Genomic DNA, 23257 nt, shown 5'->3' with positions numbered 1-23257 from the left:
GTGCAATATTTACTGCAGTATAGAAGGGAGCACTGAAATACTTAATGTTCCCAAGCCACTGAAAAACAGGCTGCCTCACCATGACTGTACGTTATGGCAGTTTCTTTCCAGAACCTTAAACAAGATTTCTCATGGTGCTGAGTAGGATGCATTAGGCACAAGTTCAAGGCTGTGATTTGGGATGTGCATTCCACTGTTACTTCATTTACTCTGGGCATCTCACAAGAAGCAAAGTTTCTTGGGTTCAGATGAAAAATGGCCGTCTGGAGAATGCAACTTGGAGATGAGAACGGCCCACTGTTTATGAGGACAGCTAATACCACCATAACTGTCTCCTTCTCCAAGTGGATGGCAGGCTGGACTGGCTCTGATGCTGAGGTAGGATGGGAAGCATCTGATTTGTGTTGGTGCAGTCCAAGAGCTGTGCTGCATCCGGGCAGTACTGAACCAGGGAGTCACGGTTGTTTCCCTGCAGGCAGGAGAGGAGTAAGCCTGGCTGCGAACTTTGTGCTGGTGACCCACGTTACTTTCCTTTTTTCGTTTTTAAGACAAAACCAACTAAAGTTGGAGGGAAGAACATGGCCTGTGGAGGTCAAATCAAATGACAAATGCAGATGTTTGGAAAATCCATCATGCTGTTGTGCATAGACATCTTGAAAGTATTGCAGTGCAGAGGAGTGAAAGAGCAGTACTGGAGAGGATGTTTTGCCACCTTGCTTGTCTCTGGTGTGGGCAGTAAAATAATTATTTCTCTTGAGCTAACCTTATTATCATTAATATAGCATGGATTCCTCCTTCCTTCACAGTACTGTGTACTTGAACAACGTTGCATTTGCACATGCCCTGCATCATCTCTGCCGCGTGTCACCTGTCTTAATTACAGTCCATGACAGATACTTCCAGGTGTCTCATGATAGTGGAGATGGTTGATGATAAGTTTCTTTCTTTCTTAAATTCCTTGCATTGTCAGCTGTAATTTGTTATGCTGTGTTTACAGTGCACCTTAGTGAAACTTGGAGTTATGTTTCTTTTTAATATCATTCGGTCTAACAGGCTTGTGAATCTGCAGTGTCTTTGAGTTCAAATCAACATGTATTTGTGTCTGGAGGTTTTATTTCTCCCCTTGCAGATTATCAGATGGCCACAGGTAAATATTGTAGAGAAAAAAAAGTGAATTCAGTAGTCTTTCATCTCCCAGTTCAGTTTTATTTCTTTGCTGGGGGAAAAAAGAGGGAAGAAGAGGAAGGAAAAATATAATAGAATATTTTTCTAAATCCCCTAACCTTTCTTATTGTCAGGTTGTGCTTTATTTACATGCTGCTGGTGTGCAGAGCATGGAAGTGACATATAGACAGACACATGAGAGTATTAGAAGCACTGAGGCCTTAGTGGTGGCAACCAGTCACCAAGGTCTTCGGGAGAGATGGTTGCACTGAAACAAGGCTTGTGATTTGAGTTGCTGAAAGTACGTGTCAGGTCTTATAGTCCTGGGAACGTTCCTTTGTGCTTCGCTGCAGTGTTCGTAGAAGTAGGTCTGTGCACCAAAGGATTAACCTACTTTTCCTTTGGAGGTCGTCTTCCTTATAACTGAGTTCATCTGTGCAATCAGATAGGTCACGTTCATACCTTTTGTGGGATTCCTGTAGCTCTAGGAAGTCTCCAAGCTGCTGATTACATCAGCTGCATTTATGGCACAATGTGAATCGGGTGAGATGAAGGTGGGGAAATGACAGTGTGAAAAAATCTCTCAAGACTTACAGGTGTGTGACTGGAGAACCTCTCCTCCCTCCCACTGTAGCTCAGACTGGCCAGGACAACAATTAAACCAACAATTAAAACAGCAGAGTGTTTGTCAAGGTACACTTTATTTAGAGCACTTAAGAGCCTCCAGAAAACATTGTGCTCGGATAACAAAGGAATAGTGCTGCATTCATCCCACACCTATCACTCACGGCTGAAGGGAAGTCATTGCTGTAGGAAGTCTTTGAAGCTGACCATGTGCTGGAATTCCAGAGGGGTGTCAGATATTTTATACACCTCACAAGCTACTGCAGGTAGCACTGATCTTCTTAAGGGCTATGAAGTGTCGTACCCGTGGGTTTAATGCCATCTTGGGCTACTAGACACCCAAGTGGGCCTTTGTGAGAGGTAGATGTCTACTTGCTGCAGGGTTGCTTGTACTTTGGACCTCCTTGTGCTGTTCACCGTCTCTGAGATGGGCTGGTGTCTGGTTTGGTTTGGTTCTCTGTATTTCATTTGCAGCTGACGATGTTGGATGACTAAGCCTTCTTAAAAACTTTTTTCCAGACCATGTTGCACCTGTCAGCCAGCCAAGCCATTTCGCCTGTTTGGTGAGGACAGTAGTTCTTGCCTCATGACAGTTGCTTGACAGGGTGCCTAGGAATGGGTGATGCATGACCTCTTATAGCGGTACTGCTTGGCTGCTCTGCACTGATCAGAGTTAGCAGTAACTGGGATCAGGAAGAAACTGGCCTGAACTTGAAAGAGACCAAAAAATGCAAATAGATATTTATATTTTTTAGTCTGTATTGGGGTGATAGCTTCCAGATTTCTTATTCTGAGTATTTGAGTAATGGCAAGGTGAACAAAATGCAGGGGCAGTCATCTGTGCAGCAAGTAAATAAGCTCAGTTTTGTCATGACTCTCGAAATGGTGTTACCCGTTTGTGTACTTGGAAAAGATGGCCATGAAGCATCCACCCACCATAACCTTTTCGCAGCAGATTATCATCTTTGGCAGCGTGTGCGTTTACCTGCAGGATCGTATCTTTCCCCACCCCGAGAAGAGGATGGGTGGGATAGCTGTTCTGTTTGATGACCCTCTCACAGCCTGTGGCTGGCTGCAGTAGAGGTGCAAGGTAGGTTTAATGCCCGGCTCTCCCTACAGCTGTCTTCATTGCAACTGCAAACTGTACTCCTCCCTGTGAGAGCAGGTGGGTGGGTGAGAGAGGAATGGGAAATGCACTCTCCATGCTGGGCTTTTCATTCCTGACCCATTTGGTAGAGAGGATGGTTCCCTAAAGAGGGTTTCTTGTGTCACTTCTCCTAAATCTTTTTGTTCTTCAGGGAAGCTGTGAATCATTCAGGTTATAGGCAGCCGTCAAGCACAAGATTCTTCCCAGACTTTCTCAAAGTAGATGCAGATGAAGGAAAATTAAAAACCTGATTAAGATCCTGTAGGAACTTGGAGTTAATAGGATTGAGGACATGGTGCCTAAGCTCTGTAAAAGCTACCTGAGCAAAATCTTGAAAAATGGGATTTCCTTTGTCAAGGGTAAAAAATATTTTAAAATACCTGGGCTCTGTAAGAGTTTATCTGTTTCATAACTTCTTTAAGAAGCAAAAAAAAAAAAATTGGAAGAGAAGAAAATTGCAAATACGAGTTATACCATATCACAGTATCATTATTCAATTTGTAATGAGGCAGCAATTATTTCTAGCCAAGCGTGAAGTAGCATGACAAGAATTAGCTCGCACCATGTCAGTGAGCAATCTTCAGACTGGCAAATATCCATGGCAGCACTGAGAGTGATGTGATGAAAGCTCTCTGTTACCCTCTTGTCTCTGAATGCATGTGGACATTGATGCCTGAGGCTTTATATACCCAAGAGATGTGCTTTGAAAAACACGTTAGCAGGCATTCATATAGGCTTGTTAAGGAAACAGAATTAAAATGGTTAACAAAAGCAAATTCTCAGGTGTTATTTTCAATATTATTCAGCCCAGTCTTGCGTGCCTGAGGATAGAGGGAAGGTGCATTTTCTTCGTCAGCCTGAACTTAAGGGATGCATATGTTTTGCCTCTGCTGAGTATTTCACAGGGCAGCTTCCATAGATTAAGACAGCACTACAGTGAAGGAATAAAGTGCTTTAATATAAAACTGTCCCTTTTTCAAACCATGAGCATCAGAGAGATTTAAGGACCACCTGGTCTGTTTACAGGAATCTAAATAACTGCTTATGCATGTGCTCTTTTTACCCTTACTGCTCCAGTCACCATTACGGGCTTGCCACATAAATTGTTCCCAAGCTTTACCACAGGTTTATTCTGAGTGAGATGTTGAGTACTGAGAAGGGGGTGAGAGAGCAAAATTCATGTGCATGAGCTGTAGAGGTTATGGTAATCTTTGTCCCTTAGCTTGCTTCTATTCTGGACAGTCAAATTTTGTAAAGTTGGTTTTTCTATAGAAGAAAAATTGTAGTAAGGGGAACAAATTGGAGACATGTGCAAAGTACAGATTGCATTTATTTTCAGAGTAATCCTGACATCTCCCTGGCATTATATTGGAAGAGCAGTTTGTAGAATCATGGTGTTACACATTCTTATGCATCGAAAAAATAAATATATTTTAGATAGAATTATAGGGCTTTGATTTTAATTTTTTTTTGCCATGACTTTTTATGCAGTGCTTCTGAATAATGAAAGCAAAATGAACTGTGCCAGCAGGAGCCCAAAGATATCTGCAGTTTATTCCCTGTCGAATGCTGCCACTTATCAGTGGGTAATATGGTTTATTTCTGATTGATAGCAAATCATGCTAATTAACACAATGGTGCTTCTCCTGCTGAGACTGACCGTACCCTGCTTTTGTTTTTCTCTCGGCTGTCTCACGAGAGGCAGTTTAAATACCTTACGCAACTGTTTCTTATCCCTGCCTCCCCGAAAAGCAATGGTTCCTGATTCATCTGACCACCCCTTCCAGCCCTGTAGTTATTTTTGGCTCCACTACACCCTCTGGCAAAGGCTGCTCCCTGTGTTCTTCAGCAGCTTTTGCCTCTGCTCCCTCAACCTGCTCACTCTTCTTTAACCTTTGTTGCGTTTTCTGATGCTAACTACCTGGTGCCAACCTGCAGCTGAAGGGCGTAGACCAGATCTGGCCAACCTTATGAGTGTTTTCAGTATCGTAGAGTCAGTCTCCCTTGATTTATTTTAGGTAAAATTCTGATGGATGGTAATTTTGGCATTGCATAGCTTACAGGTTTGTCGTAAAAAAAAAAAAAGATACTTGGCATTGGGTGTGGACAGCTTCAAAACCTGAATAAAGAGCAATACTGGGCCTGTTGGACTGGGTACGGCGGTGCTCAGTGCCCAGCTGAGGTGTGGAAAAGTGGTTCTTGTCCTGTTGAGAAATCATCGTTTCAGGGTGAAACTGCAGCAAAGCAGATGTATTTCCCTGCATCATGGCAAGGTTTGCATGTTTCTATCTAAGAATCCCTGTCGCAGTTTGTGACTGGTTGCTTACAGGAGCAATTGCCCTTGTTTTTCCAAGGATGTAGTTATCCCCATCATTCTCTTTCTGCCTTCACTGTTTCCCATTTTCGGCTGTTTCTCATTGATTTCTGAGCTGTCAAGTACTGTTGCAGAGCGATGCTGTTGTGCACTCTGCTGCTGAATATGCCCTCCATCGGAACGAGGTATGTTGCTTTTGATTAGTATTAGCTTGGATGGAAGCTGTGGGTGCTTGGCAGGGGCTTTCCTCAGGGCAAGTGACATCTTGCTCATTAGTCGGGTTGTCACTGAGCAAGGCAGTGTACCAGGTGGTGTTCACCGTTCTCTCTAGCTCCAGCTAGCCGTGTGTGCAAGGCTGTGCTCTTGTTACTTAATAGCGCAATAAAGAGAGAAAAGTTCGTAAAAACTGAATAATTAATGAAGAGGAGGGAAACAATCTAAAGAGAATTAAAAAATGCATTAAACAGTTCCCCGAGCAGGGCTTAGTCTTGTCTCATTACAGTTCAGTAGCAAAAACTGTTAACGGAGATGCGCGTGGAGACAATGAAGACAATAAAATAGACAGGGTAACCTTATACCCATTGAATTCTTTCTTCCATAGAGCAAAAGATAATTAGCTGTGATTCTCCTCAGCTTGTTTTGCTTTGTTGTCACTGTAAAGAAATCGTAATTTTTAGAGCATGTGTGACCCAGTGAATAGTAAAGACCGTGTTGCTTAACTCAACTGCTTCTCCTCTCCTTCCTCCGTGCTATCACTCTTGATCTGTCGTAATAATCAGTCACTGTCCAGTGTGTGTCCTGGAAACAGGTTGAACTACAATTATAGGCACACATAATTTTTTATTTGGGTAGTGAGTGTGCCAGAAGAAATTATTGCTTTCATTGTGGTGTACACAGGTGGAGGGATGAGGACAGGAAAGTCTTTCTTTGTGTCTTCCCTTCTTGTCCAGCAGTAATCTTGCTGGGCGTTACAATCTGAAATTTCGGTGGGAGGTTTTGGTTTTTGAAAATATTTGTCACTACCGGGATGGTGGTGGTGGTGGCGGGGTTTTTTAAGTCAGGAAAGCCAGGAAAACAAGACAGTTCTGACGTGTTTCAAGGTGAAAGGGTTGCGCAGGGTGTTTTCCTGCACACTGTACAGACAGTCAAATGTGCTGATAATGCAGATAGTGACTGGACAGATGTAATCCCCAAATCAAACAGTAATAAGAAAAAAGGTACTCCTGGCAGAGTTGCTGTTTTTCAGGTGTGATACCAACCTGTCACAAGGTAGAACCGCCATCCACCCCGATGCTTCCTCCCAGCATCTATTCCCTTTCCTTCTAATCACTTAGTAGAGGAACTTTCATTGCAGGATGCTTAAAGCGATCATTCAGGAAAACTCTATTTCTCGATTTGCCAGGACCTCGAGATCTGTTCTGCTACTATACCTGCTGCTGCAGCCTTCTGCTGATAGTACCCTTCAATGCAAATATTGTTGTTGAACTGACTGTTTGATTGAAATCCCCCCTTTCTTGCCAGCCATGCTGGTTGTGTTCAAGTGTCTGTGCCAGTCGTTTTTGCAAATGAACGTTTTCCACCCTGCCTTTAGGAGCTGGGCAGTCGTATTTAACAGATTGATGTGTGTGTTCCTTACACACACTGTCTGTTACTATTGTGAGTCCAGTTATCGCTGTATTTTGGTTCAGCAAAGGCGAGTTCCTCAAGATAGTCCCTCCCTCTGTGGGGCAGACAGGAAGAAAAGCTTCTTTGTGTTACCTGACTAACACATGGGAAGGAGGAATGCTAAACCCTGCTCTACAGAAAGTTTGTTATAAAATAGAGAGGAAATAAGGCAAAAGCTGGACGGTAGGAAACATTTAAAAAACAGTGTCTTTTATGACATCTTACCTACCAAAAAAGGTCACAGAGACCTGTTTCCTTGTTAGAAGCACACAAATAAATATATTTGCCCATTTCAGGATATTTTCAGCCTAATTTTGTTTTCGAGCCTGTGGTTTCTACATGCCGAAGTCAATTAATTTAATCATTTGTAACAGAAGGCAACACGGAGCCTGTGTATTTGAGTAAAATACTAAGCTGTTACATACCTTTTGCTGCCATTAATTTCAATTTGTTTAGTCATAAAATTACCGACTTGTTAAATCTTGACAGCTACCAGTGAATCAGAGGCTCTTGAAACAGTACTAGAGGACACGAAGACAACCTGCGAAATCCCTTTTTCTACAGGCCTTTCCTAATCATTTTTGTTCAGTAATGAAGTCTTTATTCACAAAGATTAATGACTCTGCAGGACTTTTGCAGGGGTCCCCTTCCTCCTTTGAAGGAAAGAGAGAACCAGTTTATTGATCTGCTGCGCAGGGACCTGAGATTGAAGATAAGGACATAAAGGGTTGTATTTTCTGGGAGCTGTATGAGAGATTACTGTGCTTGGATCCACGGCAACAATAGTAGGATTCGAGACGTGTATTTCCTTGCTTCGCACTTTGAAAGGATGCCTCCTAAATATCCAGCTTGGAATTGGAGATACCTATATTTTTGCTGAAGTGGCTTGCAAAATTGCTCTGGAGTGTATCGTTCCCTTCAAGAAGCAGAAATAGAGTTATGTTTCACCCGATACAGTACTTCTGAGGACCTATTGCAAACGACTTTCACTGAAGGATGTTTTCTTTCTTTGCTGAATCAGCTGGCTAAGCTGCAATGATTTTCATGCCCCGATGTTTTTTTATTAGAAATGGGATAAAAGGCTAAGCCTATCTTGTTCATTCTGCCCCGGCTAGATACAGTTAACATTGAAGCATTTGGCCCCACGTAGCCTGCATTTCAGCAGCATGATAGGATGAATTTGAAATTATGCATCCTGCTGGCAATATTATTTAATCATTTGACATATCTGTGTTGGGACTACAGAGGATATTCCCTCCTCCTTTCGAAAACGTAAAAAAAAGCTCAGAAGGCCAACAGTGTTTCCTAGAGGTTATAGTCAGGCTGTGCTCTCCAGGGAATCCCTTGTAATATATGCACGGGATTAAGTCAGTTTAATGGCCAATTTCAAATCTGTAATTTTCATATTTTTCAGGCTGTGGTTCTGCGTATGGTAGTTGGCAGCGGTTGCTTGCAGTTCTGCAGCCTTCAGCGTTTGATGTTGGCTGCTGAAGTCCTGGCAGCTTTCACAGGTTCAATTCTCAAACAAGCAGCATCATTTTAAGGGGGCAGAACATAACCTCCTTGGTGCTCTTGGACAGGTAAAGCTGCGCTTTGCCTTAGGTACACCTGCATGCTTTGCACATACACTGGAGCATCGCGCGGTGAAGATTGTGAGTGCTGCTGCTCCAGACATAGCCATTGTATAGTAATAAATGCTATAATTACAGCCGTGATCAAATATACGTTAAATTAATCCTTTACCTCCATTCTTTTCGATAGCAGTTCGATCAAACACTCTGGGTCCGATACCCATTCAGAAGTAATTTTTGGGGAGGATGTTTGAAATTTGCCAGCTGCCAGGTTAGGAGCTGTTTGAGAAAAGAGGGAAAAAAACAGCAGGAGGACCCCAAATATTTTTCTGGAGGCTAAGGAGAATTGCTGGTGTGTGCGCTTCATCAAACTTAACACATGATTTGGCATAGAAAAGGTTGGCAGCATAAGAAAATGGAAGAAAAAAAACCCTTTCTTGTTTAGTGATCATCTCCCCTGCCTGCCCTTTCCAAGCTTTTCGCAGCAAAGGCGTGTGCGTGAAGGGTTTGTTCATGGCCTGATGGCATCAGCAGGGTCAGGCATGGATCAGCAGCACTGCCGTTTCTCGGCTGCCTCAGTTGAGCCACCGTGACATCCTTAAGATCAGAGCACACAATGCGAGATGCTGGAGAAGGGTGTAGGAAAGGCTGGACCCAATGCTAGGAAATTTGCTGTCCTGACAGACCCAGGATGGGAAGGACAGTGCAAGCACAGAGGAGAAACATCTTGCCTGAGACCTCAGTAGTCATCTGCAGAAAGAGGAACTGAGTGTAGGTCTTCGAGGTTTTTGTCTTTCTTCTCTTTTTTTGTTCCCCTCTTGCCCTAAGCTGCTGACTGGGGAAAATCGCTGTTCTCTACAAGGATCCAGTGTATTATCATACCATTTATTAGCCTGACCCCTCTTTTTTTTTCCCTTTTTCATAACAGCACAGTGCAGGCTGTTCCCTTGAAGTAATTGATTTTACTATTAGTTGTTCGCTGTGTCCTTCTATAGATGGGTTCAATGTGTGAAGAAAGTTTGCAAAGAAGCTGCAAGCTGTTTTGGGCGGGATTTTCGTGCTCTTGTCACACTGTTGTCGCTTAAGAAAATGTTTTTAAAACAAGTCGAGAAAAAATGAAGCTGTGCAAAAATGACTTGGCATAAGCATTCACACCTTTCATTTCTTAACCCCCGTAATGCTGTTTTAAGAGCAGGGTGTGTTGTCCATGGTTAGGCGGTCAGAGCCACTGAGTGCTTTCCTCCAGCGATGCTGTATGGTTTTGGGTGTGGGATTTTGTACCTGAGGCTTCAGGGTATCAAAGTCTGAAACAACTGTGTATTGCCAGATACCACTATTCTCTGGGAGGTCTCTAGTGTTTGATTAGGTAAGAGATGCCTTATTATTAATGTCCTGAACAGAGGAAATACAGTTCAAAAGCAAAGAAAAAGAAAAGAAAATCAAGTTCCTGCTTGTGTTCACTATGGGGAAAAGTTTAAAAGTGGAACCAATTTTATACCCTCCAGGCCTGAGGAGAAAGCCAGTCTTCTAGTTTTGGGGGATGTTTTTAAAGTTGTGGAGTTTAATCATTTTTTTCTTTTTTTTTCCTCAAAATTCTGTATTGGTTTACAGAGGGATGTAGAATACAAGCTATACTTTTATTCAAGAGGGAAAGAGGGCTTGAATATATGGAAGGAAGTGTAGTCTTTAGGCTCCCTCTGGTTGGGGCAATGTTTTTGAGTTGTGTGTGTTCCCAGATAATAAAACTGAACACAGCGCTGAGAGAGAAACTCAAAACTTTTTATCCTCCTTTCTCCTCCACTTCTTCTGATGCTGATTTTACAACAGGGTTAAAGGTTCCTGGTTTTTACAACATAACCATAAACTGAATTTAATTAATTAAAACAAAAAATTTAAAATTACTGCTCCCGCTGAAAAGATGAGACACAAAATACAATAGCTGGAAAAGTTAAGTCCTTGGACGTTGCTTAGGTTTTGGACATAAGTGCAGGGGGCGGGGGGGCGGAATGTGTGTGTAAAGAGAGAGCGAGAGCAAGTATTAATGTGATCTTCCAAGTATCCGTTATTTATTGGTGCTAGTATTGAACACATGCTTAACATACTGTCTGACATTCTCAAGCTTGTGTTACGTATCTGCATATATAAATGTAAAAGGAATTTAAAACAGAGTTGGAGCAGAAAACTCATAAATGAGAAGATACAAAATTGGAACAGCTCTCTTAGTTTAGATCCAATTTGTTTTGAAAAAATGCATTTTAAATTTTGACGACAAATAGGAAGACTCAAGCATCTTAGAGTCATGGAACGGTTTGGATTGGAAGGGACCTTAAAGATCATCCAGTTCCAACCCCCTGCCATGGGCAGCGACACCTTCCACTAGACCAGGCTGCTCCAAGCCCCATCCAGCCTGGCCTTAAACACTGCCAGGGAGGGGGCAGCCACAGCCTCTCTGGGCAACCTGTGCCAGTGCCTCACCCTCCTCACAGTAAGGAATTTCTTTCTAAGATCTGATTTAAATCTCCCCTCTTTCAGTTTGAGGCCATTACCTCTTGTCCCATCACTACCCTCCCCGATCAAGAGTCCCTCCCCACCTTTCCTGTAGCCCCCTTTAAGCACTGGGAGGCTGCTCTAAGGTCTCCCCGGAGCCTTCTCCTCTCCAGGCTGAACAACCCCAACTCTCTCAGCCTGTCCTCACAGGGGAGGTGCTCCAGCCGCCTGAGCATCTTCGTGAACTCCTCTGGACCCACTTGAGCAGGTCCGTGTCTGTCTTGTGCTGGGGACACAGCACTGCAGGTGGGGTCTCACCAGAGCAGAGTAGGGGGGGAGAGTCCCCTGCCTTGAGCTGCTGCTGGCCACGCTGCTTGTGATGCAGCCCAGGGTGCGATGGGCTTTCTGGGCTACGAGCGCACAGTGCTGGCTCATATTCAGCTTTCCATCCAGCAACATCCCCAAGTCCTTCTCCCCAGGGCTGCTCTCGATCCACTCATGGCCCAGCCTGTGCCTGTGCTTGGGATTGCCCTGACCCATGTACAGGATTATGTACATTAATGAGGAAAAACAAGCAGGATGTATTTACAACCATTTTTTAAAAGTAAATCTGTTAAGCGTCTGGATTTTTTTCAGTAAATATATGGAACGAATGCAGTGCTAAATCTGTTTCTGGCAATAGTAGCCGTCTGTACTGGAACCGAGGAAATAATTGTTAATATCAGTGTATTCAAGCAGTTTATCGTTTTTCCTTTAAAGCTAAGGGTTACAAAGCATGGAAAAACCCTCTTTCTTTCAATGATAAAAACAGGGCTGAGATCTACTAGGTCTAAAAACTTTGTGTGGTGCAACTATGTTACCCTTAATTATTGCTTTTAAGTGCAAAATGTTCTCCTAAAATTATTTTCCTTAAATACTCATCACAGGAAGTTACTTAACTACAGATTAGTTTAGAGATAGTACCACTGTTAATTTTTCATTATAGAAGTGCTGATATCAGTTGATTAGAAAGGAGGAGCCATGTGTAAGAGTGGGAATAGAAATGTGATAAACTGCAGTCCCTTAAGTGATTATAGGTTGCAGTGTTACTTCCAGTCGGGAAAAAAACAAATGAAGTGTTTAGTATAAAGGATATATTTGACTACAGATGAGTCAAATATAACAATGACCCACCAAAAGGCATTGGCTGTTAGAGAGGAACACTGCTGCAGAAAACAATTGGCCTGTTGGTCTGAGTAAAGATTCTGGATGCTGATTTAAATCATCATTAAAAGCAATGATTTTAAATATTATTTTAATTCATCTACTCTGTTTGCTCTGTGCATTTTATTCGTTTGAGCTCTGTCTTAGTGACTGTTTTTCTGTCTGTATGAAAGATAGGATAGAGTTTACAACAGCACCAAAGTGGTTTAAGAATATCTTAGGCTATCCTAGTCTTCCCATCCCCAAAATATCTTAGGACTGCTGGGAAATTTTGTTTCTAGACTCTTGATTTTTACAAGGCTGGTACCACTAGCAAAAGACTTTACGGTTAGAAAATGTAGAAAAGCATGAGACTAATGAACCATGAAAACCGTGCCTTGTTTTAATTTGTGTAACTTTTTAATTTCCTAGTTGGAAGAAGGGGAAAAATAGTTCCTGGTTCCCGAACCAGTATGTTTGTGTTAATGTGTTGTTGATCAAGCTTGTACGCTCTGCCTTAACTGCTCTGTACTCTCCTAGGAGTGTAGGGCTAAGACTGTTTCCACTGAGATGAGCCGAATTTCTATTTGGTTTCAGAGACTGAGCCATTCCTGTGTTTTTCTGCTTGTAGGCACGCTGGAATAAGCCCACTAAAAGCCCAGTTTCAAGGGGGTTTTATTGTATGCGAGCACATATCAGATTTGAAAACATACTCTGCAGTGGCAGCAGCTCCCTATTGTAAATGATAAAACATAAAGTCTAAACCCAAATGGACACTAGGAATTCTTTATGTGGCTCTGAATTGCTTTCATCTCTCCATTGCTCCATTAATGGATATCCCCACAGACCACGGAGCACTCTCTCAGCTTCCCTTACATTTGGGTTTATTCTGCCAATTGCCCAGTATTGTCACGCTAATTGGAGTGGAAATGATAAATGAAAGCAGTGTTATTGAGCTGCCAAGTCTCCTCACTTGGCAGCTGGTGGGTGATGCTGGTAATCGTTACCAAAAGTGTAATTGCTCTGGGCTCTGCCTAGGATTTCAACAAAGCAGCCTGGTATTCCTCCTCCGAGACACCGGATACCTGCCTTTCCTCAGTTGTCTCCAGCAAAGGATGACTTGTGAAGTACATCCAACCGGGTGCTCATGTCGGGGAGTGCTCGGGCTGGATGCCCTCTTGGTGCATGGCTCCCAGCAGAGCAGCAGCCTAGCTCCCCGTGATGTGGCCTCCCCAAAATGAGTGCCACCCTCTCAGGAATCTGGCAGCCTAGGGACAGAGCAACCCCTTTCCAAGTTAATGGCATGAGTTTTAATGCGTTCTCATAAAAGCAGGAAAGGTAATTAGTAGGGTACAAGATAAGCAATAACAACCACCTTGTTTTTGGCATGATGGTAAAAATTTCAAGCTTAATTTCTGGCTAGCATTAAGGCTTCAGCTGTGTGTTGCTGGTTTCGCCCTGCTTAGTAATTGCAGCAATACCACCAACCAGATGACCGGCTTTACAAGTCTGGTGTGCTACAGAGGACGATGCAGCATCCAGTGGCATTTTATGGATTGGCTGAATATTTTCATGAAGCCGTAAGAAATGGAAAGGGGGCTGGGGGAGGACACAAACCAGCTGTTGCATGCCTCTTATTTCCACAGTCACCGCGCCAGAATAGAGCACGGATTGTTATCTAGTGTGACGATACCCCATATTAAGCAGCGTCTGATCGAATTACTGAGGCTTTTTACATATTAATAGCAGACTCCGATTATTTTTGATTTGTTGGGTGGTTTTTTTGCTGAGGTAGAGGAGGAACAGGTGCAGCCGTATGAAGTTGTGATAGCCAGTTGAAAAAGGCATGGTCAAAGAGGTTTAGGTCTTTCTGTACTCCAGTTAATATGGCAGCATGGCAACAGCAAACCACGAGTGCTCACAGCTACTCTGGGCTCCTGCTTCCGCACTGTTTCTGCTCTTTGTTTCTTTAGCTTATTCTTTGCTTCAGCCCTGCTTTGCTTTTGTTGCTAGTTGCTTTCTTGCCTCTTTCTCTTCTTAACCTTTTCTTAATGTGCAGCTCTTTTGCTCTCTCTCCTGCCTTCTCCTAAATCCTCATCAGTATTGTCCAAACCCAGTACGTGCTTGCACTGTGCTCCTGTGTCTTGGATTTTATTTTATTTTGTCTTGTGTCTGGGTGCCTGCAAGCTCTAAAGGTTTGGGAGTGTATCTTGCTTTTTTGGCCTCTGTTCCTCCAACCAGCCCAGTAATGTAGATACTTATTCTTGCAGCGTGCCGTTTTAAAATTCAGTTGAATTAGGTATCATTTCTTCTTTTGATGTAGGGAAATCCAAAGAATTAATAAATTATAATGGCGCTATTTGGCGCTCACAGAGTGCTTTCCATCTTCAAAGTGCTCTGTGCATAGTATTTCATTATTTATACTGTTAATTATATTAGTACTTGTAAGGAAAAAGCCCCTTAAATTGTTGTTGATAAAAGTACACTCTTAGCAGGATAGGAATTCAGCGCTTAAATTGTAGCAGATAATTTGTCCACTGAGGTACAGTACCTTGGAGGAGATGTAAGGCGGATTTACAGCAGTTCTTTAAGTGTCTACCGAAAAGTCTTGCTTTATGTTCACAACAGTAATACCTGGCAGCTTTAGAGTGTCCTTTTAAGTGCTGGATAAATACTAACGAAGTCTTACAGCATGTAGGACAGGTAGGTGGGAGCCTTGTAATGCAGCTGGGTGATTTGTATCTCAGTTCCTGTCAGCAGAGTGACTTAGGAGCCTTTCTTACCATACTGGAGCTTCTGTGTCACTTCTGAACATGTCACCACCCCAGCTTGGGTGGACCAAGATCTCACACTTGGCTAGGGGCAAAGCTGGGAAGAGCATTCTTAAGCTGTTGGCCCACGTTTGGTTGCCTTAGCAATAGTCACATTTGTAATGAAAGAAAGAAAAGGAATAATTAAAATAGTAGCAGTCTGCATTCTCCAGGATGTAAGAGCTCTAAATACGCACCAGTAAAACTTTCTGTGCTTGTCTGTATTAGCAGCTGTCAGCTACACTCTTCCATGTAAACAGGGAGCACGTTAAAATTAGCTTGAAAAGTGATCCTAAAGTAGTCAGCACCCAGGAATGCCACAAAAGTAGTTGTTGCAATAACCTCCCTGTTCTTTTATGCATTTCCACCGTGTTTATGAAGTACATGTGCTGCTTTGCTGTCCCTTCTCAAAGGAGCCTTGCACTTCAAATGGCTCATAGCCAGAGCGTTGCATTTTGCTCAATTTACTGTGACTGTAACATTCAGGCATTTGATGGCATTACAGAGAATAAACCCCCCACCTTTCTGTAGAGAAATCAGTAAACTTAACTGTCGCCAGTCTTTTCAAATTTGAGTTCAGGTCTGTTGCTTCATAGCCAGGAATCTCGACCTAAATATTGAACTGTCAAAAGAGCTGAACACTGAGAACCTTGAACTGCATCGAAGATCTCGTATCTAAAGAATCAGTCAGTAGTTTCTTGACTGTTAACAAATTCTGCTTTCTTAAAATCTCTGCAGAGATGTGTTGGTTTTGATCTGATACCTGGCAAATGGAAATCACTGAGGCATACAGATGCTTCCAAGTGTCTACTGTGTGGATTTAGAAAAAGCTGGTTTGAGCCCACAGATAGGAGCCAGCCTGCTTAGGCTGTAATAGAAAACAGGGGAGGGAGAAGGCCAAAGAGAGGGTTGTCTTATCAAAAACTTGAGCATTTAAGTCTCTAAAGGTGAGTAAGGGTGGCTCTGTGCTGACCTTTTGCCATGTGAGTCCTGTGGCCGTTATTCCACCACGGAAATACTTCTTTTTCTCTTTTTTTTTAAATAAATGAGAGAGGCCACAGGGTGAAGGTTTAGCAGAGCCAAGTGATGAGGCACTAAATCTGCTCTCTCCCTCTCCGCTTCCTGTGCCCAGTGCTTACCCTGTGGCTGGCTTCTGAGGCAGCAGCCTCACCCTGCAGTGAGCTGCTAGTTTTACAATGCAGACTGCTTTTCACTCTTGACATCATTCTCGCACAAATTTTCTCCTTTGCCACCCACAGATTTTGGGATTCTCCTTCCAGCTAGAAACAAACAAGCAAAGAAATAAATCAATAGATACAGCAAATGTTTTCGTCAAACAGGTTAAACGTCACTTTTTGCCAGTAGAAAGATGGTAGGAGATCTGGGTGTTATGATTTTAGGAGTCTCAGGGTGGATCTGAGTATGATAAAGCTTTGTTAAAGAGAGCAGAATGAGTTAACTCCAATGTGTGTGTTAGCTAAAGCTTGGCACACACGTAACTTAAGCTGAATTTATTCTGTAACTGTACTGTAAATCTGCTGGCAGAGAAGTCGTCAGGATTTCTGTTCTACAGCCACAGCTGTGTGTGTGTGAGAAGAGACCCAGCTGTATTATCAGAGCAGGAATTATCATCGCTCTTTGTCTTGTTCATCTCTTACCCCAAGGGGCTGTCATCTCTTGCTGTTTCTAAGGTTAGCGTTGCCACCATCATTACATTAACAGAGAATCTCCCTAAATTTCGAATGCTGCCGGAGTGTTTGTCACCTCCTCTCGTGCCACAAGAGAAGAAAACAGTTTGACATGAACGAAATCCTTTTGTAAAGCAGCGAAGAGACAGGAGGATTTGTTAGCATTATTTCTGGTTATCCCACTATTTGCAGGTTTGCACTCTGGATCCACCATCATAGAGTAAACCGTTTTGTTTTGACAAAGAGCAGTCTTTCAGAGGGGAGGCAATCGGCCTTTTCTACTCAGCAGTCGGCCCTGGATGCGGGATGGGTCAAAGAAAAGAGAGTCTCTACCAGTGCGCTCTTCCAGTCACGCATGTGTGGCAAAACCTTGTTGGACACCTATGAATGACATCTCCCCGTGGCTTGCACAGGCTGCCTTGTAGTACATCACATTAACTTTTCAGAAGAGTGCAGCACCCGGCAGCTTCTGCATAAGCGCCTGAGCAAGCAGCCACATTTTTCAAGATTTTCTTTTTGCTCTCATTAAGCAGTCTAATGGGCCTTTAAGGCACATTTCAGTGTTTCATCATTATGCTTAACGGTTTTAGTAGTTAGCCCTAAATGTGTTCTTAGCAGTAAACTGTTAATCATCTTTTCCTATCTTAATTTGCCTAAGTCGTACTTTACACTGTGAGTAAATTGACTTATTGGAGTAAATCACTACATCATGTAAATGAGTACCAAAGTCTGGTCTTCTTTCAAATCAATTAAAAAGGAGGCTTAATGGCTTGGATAGCATCGGTCTGTACTACACAGGAAAATTTCCTATAGGGTGTAAATTTAGCCTAGTGTGCTTACAGTGGTTATCTAATGGAAAAGAGTTTTTCAGATGAGAAATTGATCTTCCTCTTTCCTTTTTCTTTCGGTGGATTTAACTGAAGGCTTTTAAAAGCAGATAATTAATTATGAACGTAGCAGTTGTATCATTCAGATTACCTCAGTACATAGTTACTGGTTGCTTTTTTAAACTGCCAGAGAAATGATACTTGGCGTGGGTGGAGGGACACTGCAGAGGAGCTGGGTGCAGGCAAGGCATTTTCACAGGAAGGAGGATGACACACAGACTTGGCTGCCCTTCTGGGATGCTGCTGATGCTGTTTGATAGCGGGATGGCTGGAAGTCAGTGTTCAGGAGTAAAGAGAAAGAAGGCTTTGTTTTCCAAGCATCCTACCGAAAGTAATGAGTCCCAAGTGGCTGCTCAGACCTTGGAGAAACTGGCAGGAGGGAAGGAGAGGTCTGGCAAGTGTCCAAGCAACTGCATGAGGGCCTGAGCTGCCTTATGAAAGCACGGTGGCGGCGTGGGATCACGACCTCAGTGCAGAGGGAATGGAAAAGGGGTCAAGCAGGGATGGTGAAAACCCTTGCGAATTAGCTGTGGATGTTCTGGTTGGGTGCACTGATCGAGTGCTGGCGACAGCTATTTCCAAGTCTGTTGGACTGTCTGCTTGGTCAGAGTCCCCTTTGTGACGTTTTGGAGTAAATGTGGAGTAAAAGTAAAGGCTCTTCATACCTGGGATGCATTCAGCATTTTTGACTAAATCAGTTTAATTACATCCTAGGCTCCTCAGACCTTTCCTTCCATCTTAAAGCCTAATGTAATGAGCACAGTTCACCTGGTGGTTTTGACACAAGGATTTTTTATTTCTGTGATGCTGCAGACTGAAAATTTTCAATGTTATTGAATTCTTTGGATTGAAGCATGTCAATATTTACCTGCATTCCCCATCAACTTGTGGGGTGCTGTATGGTGCCACAGCTGTCTGTCCAGGAGCAGGTTAGCCCCACAGCTAGCTCAGGTCCCTCAGCACAAGCTGTGATCATAGCAGTAGTTGCAGTTTGGACAGTCTGAACTTCCCAGAGATGCTATAATCACCTCGAGGTTATTGGAGGTTATTCCTATCGATTATTTTGCCGTTGATTATTTCCATGCGTGGCCTTGTCTTTCACCTGCATGTTTGAAGTTACTGAATGAATGCTACCAAAGTTGTGCCTGACAAGCGTGTAGGAGGGAGGGGTAGTCTGCTGCAGACTTTACTCTTCCAGGCTGTCTATATTGAGCTATTTGAGCCATTTGCTGTTGCATAAAATAGCACACACCTTGTGCAGTATGGGTCTAATTTAAAAATTCTGTTTATTTGCAGAATAACACAATTTGGAAGCCAGATTCTTGCCAAGACTGCCATTGCCATAGCAATATTGTCATCTGTGAACCTACCATCTGCAAACACCCTCAGTGTGACTTTCAGAAGGTAAGGGGCTTGCAACTGTCCAGATGCCAGCTGGTCTGTTCTGTGTAGTGGGAGAAATGTCAGGTCCCTCTGGAACAGTTGTATGTCAAAATGCTTGTTAGGGTCTGCCAGCCTGTGTTACATGTAAAGGTCTGGTTGGAGCAGTTGGGGTAATTGTTCCTACAGTCCCTGTGGAAGCAAAGCTCCTCTTGTATTAAGAGGGACACACAAAGAGGATGCAGCATGAGGTGTTTCCTTGGAGGAACTGGCAGAGGTGAGGTGGTTGCTTATCTTTGTACACCGGGGTGACAGCTGCCCTATCAACCTCGTGGGCTCAGCTGCATCCCTGCAGCTCCCTTTGAACCCAAGGGTCTGGTTCACAGCAGGATTTGGGGGAAGCAAGAGGGAGCAGTGAAATCCCATTTCACCTCCCAGGGTGCGTGTGACCGCCCAGGGTCAGGCACAGTCTCTGTGCCCTTTCGTTCCCCATTGAGGCAAGCCTGTGTAAGAACTGCACAGGCAAGACCCAGTGTGTGAATCCTTTGTCTCCTTTGCCGCGCTGCAGCCAGAGGCTTGGTGTTGGAATAGCTTGCAGGCTGCCTGTGCCCCAAGGGCAGTGTGGTCCCCAAAGGAAGTCCCTGAACTGGGTTCGGACCTCCCAGCAGAAGCCCAGCTTCCAGTCACCCTTCATTTGAACATGGAGCTGGATCTCCCTCAAACATGCAGATGGCCGCTTTCCACTCTGATGAATAACAACAAGAGCTGAGGTTGTCTGTCTTTCAGTTTCTTCTGCCTTGTGATGGTTGTTGAATTTTCATTGTCTCCTGTTTATCTTTCTCTGTCTGAGCCTTCATTAATGGTTACAGCTAATTGGCCATGGAATTGGTCTTACATTGGCATCTGGATTACTGGGGTAGTACACGTGAATGACAATGAAAATTAGTGTTTTAAAGAGGCACTGCCAATATAATTATATGGCTTTATGAAGCAGGTTAAAGTATTTTCCAAGATGACAGCACTAATGAGGAAATAATTCTAATTCTTACTGGGGTTTCCCCATTATTATCACTGTGTATCGATTAAAGCAAGACTGAAATATTAGGAAATTTTGTGCTAAAGAGGAGAGAGAGAAAAAAGAGTGCTGTCATGGCACACCTAATAGTGAGTGGGCTAGATAAGATGTTTGTTGTAAAAATTGGAGAACTGAAATGGTGGCAACTTTAAAGCTTATAAAGGGAAATAGATTTATAGTGTGAAATGAATCTGTGTGACTCCTTAACATGGGTAATCTTCAAGACAGAGAGTTGAAGTGTTCCATAAAGGCCTGGCTATTTAAATGTTGAAAGGGATCATCAAGGATCTTAGAAGAAAAAAATCTGATCACTCTTCAAGCATAAACAAACCGCTGATGAACAAGGTCAGGAATCACTATCCCTCTCCATGGTTTATTTCTTATCTGCTTATTATGAGATTTATGCTAATATTGCTGATCTTCTTTACAGCGACAAGGCATAAACAAAACCAGGCGTCTGTGCAAAAAGCATACCCAGCGGTGTTCTAAACATTTGTATGTAAAACCTACTGCTGTGCATACCAAATGTTTTGAGTAGGTGGAAAATCAGCAACCATTATTTCTGTTGTGTGAACCAAAACAAACCAACAACCAAGAGCAGTTTCTCCGCAGCGGGATCACGGCTGAATAGGGTTTAATGATTTAAACTAAATGAAATATTTAATTGTGTTTCCCATCTCCTAAAAAACACAGCATTGAAGGAAACCTGGAAGCGAGAAACTTTTTTCGGTTTGAAAACTCAAAATGTTTCTTTTAGAAAACAGAGAAAGAAAACTTGTGACATTTCAAATTATTCTGGTCACTTTTATCATACAAATAAAGAGGTGGAAGATAGGACAATTTTTTGGCACAGTAACTTAATTTTTTTATTATAACAGAACAAAATTCCCTTCTGAGCAGGAATCCCTTAGATGTTGGCCGTACCCTTTCAAAATGGAAAGGATGGGGTATGTCTCCTGAGAAATACCTTTGCAATGTTTTGTAGAAGGCGACCTCACAGATAAAATTTTTCTACCTTTCACTTCCCAAACCTGACATGTACTTCTCTGGTTTTGATTTTCTGTTTTCTCCCTCTTCAGCTACCGTGCTCACATCAGTAAAATTGTTTGGTCCTTTTTTCTTGTAGCTGTGGGAGGCAAATACTGAGATCTGTAGTACCTTAGGGGTTGCCAGGGGCCCTCGTGTGCAGTTGCCACCAGTGACATCCACCCTTGCGAAACAAGATCTTCCTACAGCTGGTGCTGTCGGACGTCTGTGGGGTGCTGTGCCAGGCCTGGGGTGTTTAACATGCAGCTGGGAGGAACATGAAAGCATTGGAGGGTCCATGGAGACATTTTCAACGATAGGAGTCCAACGATCCTTCCCAGTGTTGGCTGATGTCTTTTGCCCTTTGCCTGACAAGCTGCTTCCATGCTGCCAAACAGGACATAGCAAGTGGTCAGCTTGCTAAGCCCCTAGAGCATGCGAAGCAAAGTGGTCAGTTGTTTTCAGTTAATTTTAAAATAATGTTGTTTTTAAAAAGTGGTGATTATTAAGCCAAAGAAGAACAGTTAATGGAACCACATGCATTCTGCCTGACAGCTGCACTTCTGGTGTGATGAAATGTTAGACTGACATCCATTCTGTACGTGTAGAGAACTATTGAAAAAATTACATCTATACCACATGTCTCAGAGAATTCAGTGAATATCTTGGGTTTTGTCTTGAATAAGTGCTTTCCAGTTATTCTGCTTTGGAAACTGGTCCGGCTGGGGACTTTCTAATTGCACTGTAGGGTATGTAAATTCTCCTATTGTTGTTTTGATGGTAAAATGTCAAATCAGCAAATTGATGCGCCAGCTGTCAACAAAGGGATTGGTGTAGCAGCATTATATATTTCAGTTAATCCGTTCCCTCTCTAAAATGAGAGCACTGGGTCCAGCAAGGCTCCGTGTATTTACCTTCCCGTTAAAGTCGCTCTTTCATGTGAATTGCTTGTTGGAATCTTGTATCTTTTTAGGGAGAAGTGCTCCAAATAGCCCCCAACAAGTGCTGCCCTGAGTGTGCCTCCCGAGCCGAAGGATTTTGCCAGCATGAAGGACAGATCCGCAGCGTGAGTGCTCTGTCATGTTTCTCAGCAGGGGCGATCCTTTCTAGTTTTTAGCTCTCTGTTTGGTTCATGTCAGTGAAGGATGCTTAGCTGACGTGTAGGAGAAGGATAGTTTACTGGGCTTATATTCTGTCACTATCAGAAAATGTAATATAGCGGGAGTTTGGTCTGCAGGGTTTGCAGAAAGGGAATGTCGCTGAGCAATAGCATGTCCTGCTTGGCTGAAGGGGAGAAAGTCTCCCACTCATTCATTCACTTTGCTGTTTCTGTGGATGATTGAGACAATATAATAATGTTAGGAGGGGAGTAAAGCACATTGAACTTGACATATTAGCTATCCTGAAAAGGCTTTTCTCTCAGCAGGCATCTATGCTGGTAGAGATTGATTGCTGTTGTGCGACCTGGGTTATGCATTTTGTAATCCTGAATTATTCAAAAGCAGATTCCAGGATGTGGTGTCACCTAGGGGGCCTGAAAGGCCAAAACAGTGAGAATAAGTGTCTACAGATAAGAAAAAAGTAAAGATTCATGGGTAGTAGTTAATGAATCATGTTGAACCATAGGCAAACATAGAAAAATGGCTTAACGGAGAACCCAAGTCCTACGTCTGGTCTCTTACAGACCATTCTGTTTGACAAGAGGTAAGTCAGGTCCAAATCTTAAGAAATACACTGAAATGCCCAGGTACATTTGAATATCTGGACCTTACACTCTACACCCGAGATGGATGTTGAAACCCTCTATTTCAGCATGAGTCATGACCAGCATGAATCTCTTATGAGCTAGACGAAGTCTGGAATAGGATGGATAGCACATCCATCCTCCTCTCATATTTCTTTGTGCCTGTGATTTGTGTGATACTATAGTATATCATACTACGTTATATTTCTTCTTATTGTTGCTCTTGCTGCATTTTGCTGTGTTGTACTCTTGCAGCAGCTTTTGTCTTGTGGCTCTCTGTAAGCCTGGTGTTTGGGACGCAAGTCAGGTGAGTAAGTAGGTATCCACACAGGGACTAGACATATTTATACCTGTAACCATATATCACACGCCAGTTCCACAGTGAGGTGGTCATTAAACAATTTTTTTGTCAGTGTAAAGCCTTATCCTGATGGTTGGCACAGATTTCCTGAAGGAAGAAGTTTTCCCTTTTGTCAGTAAGCCACCGTAACGC

At 43.0% G+C, this 23257-nt stretch overlaps 1 protein-coding gene across 1 annotated transcript in view; it reads left to right on the top strand.

The window, feature by feature from the left end:
* Positions 1–23257, top strand: part of FRAS1 (Fraser extracellular matrix complex subunit 1) — a 139859-nt gene that overhangs the window by 12569 nt on the left and 104033 nt on the right. Inside the window, exons 2-4 of the mRNA XM_086464383.1 lie at positions 17800–17856; positions 18836–18943; positions 21994–22086. Of these exons, the coding sequence (XP_086320509.1) occupies positions 17800–17856; positions 18836–18943; positions 21994–22086 (258 nt within the window). The remainder of the gene's footprint in view (positions 1–17799; positions 17857–18835; positions 18944–21993; positions 22087–23257) is intronic.

The sequence above is a fragment of the Leptosomus discolor genome, chromosome 4, assembly GCF_034619465.1.
Source record: "Leptosomus discolor isolate bLepDis1 chromosome 4, bLepDis1.hap2, whole genome shotgun sequence".
NCBI classification, from domain to species: Eukaryota; Metazoa; Chordata; class Aves; order Leptosomiformes; family Leptosomidae; genus Leptosomus; species Leptosomus discolor.
Note: the sequence above shows the minus strand (reverse complement) of the source record. Positions and strands in the feature narration are given on the sequence as shown.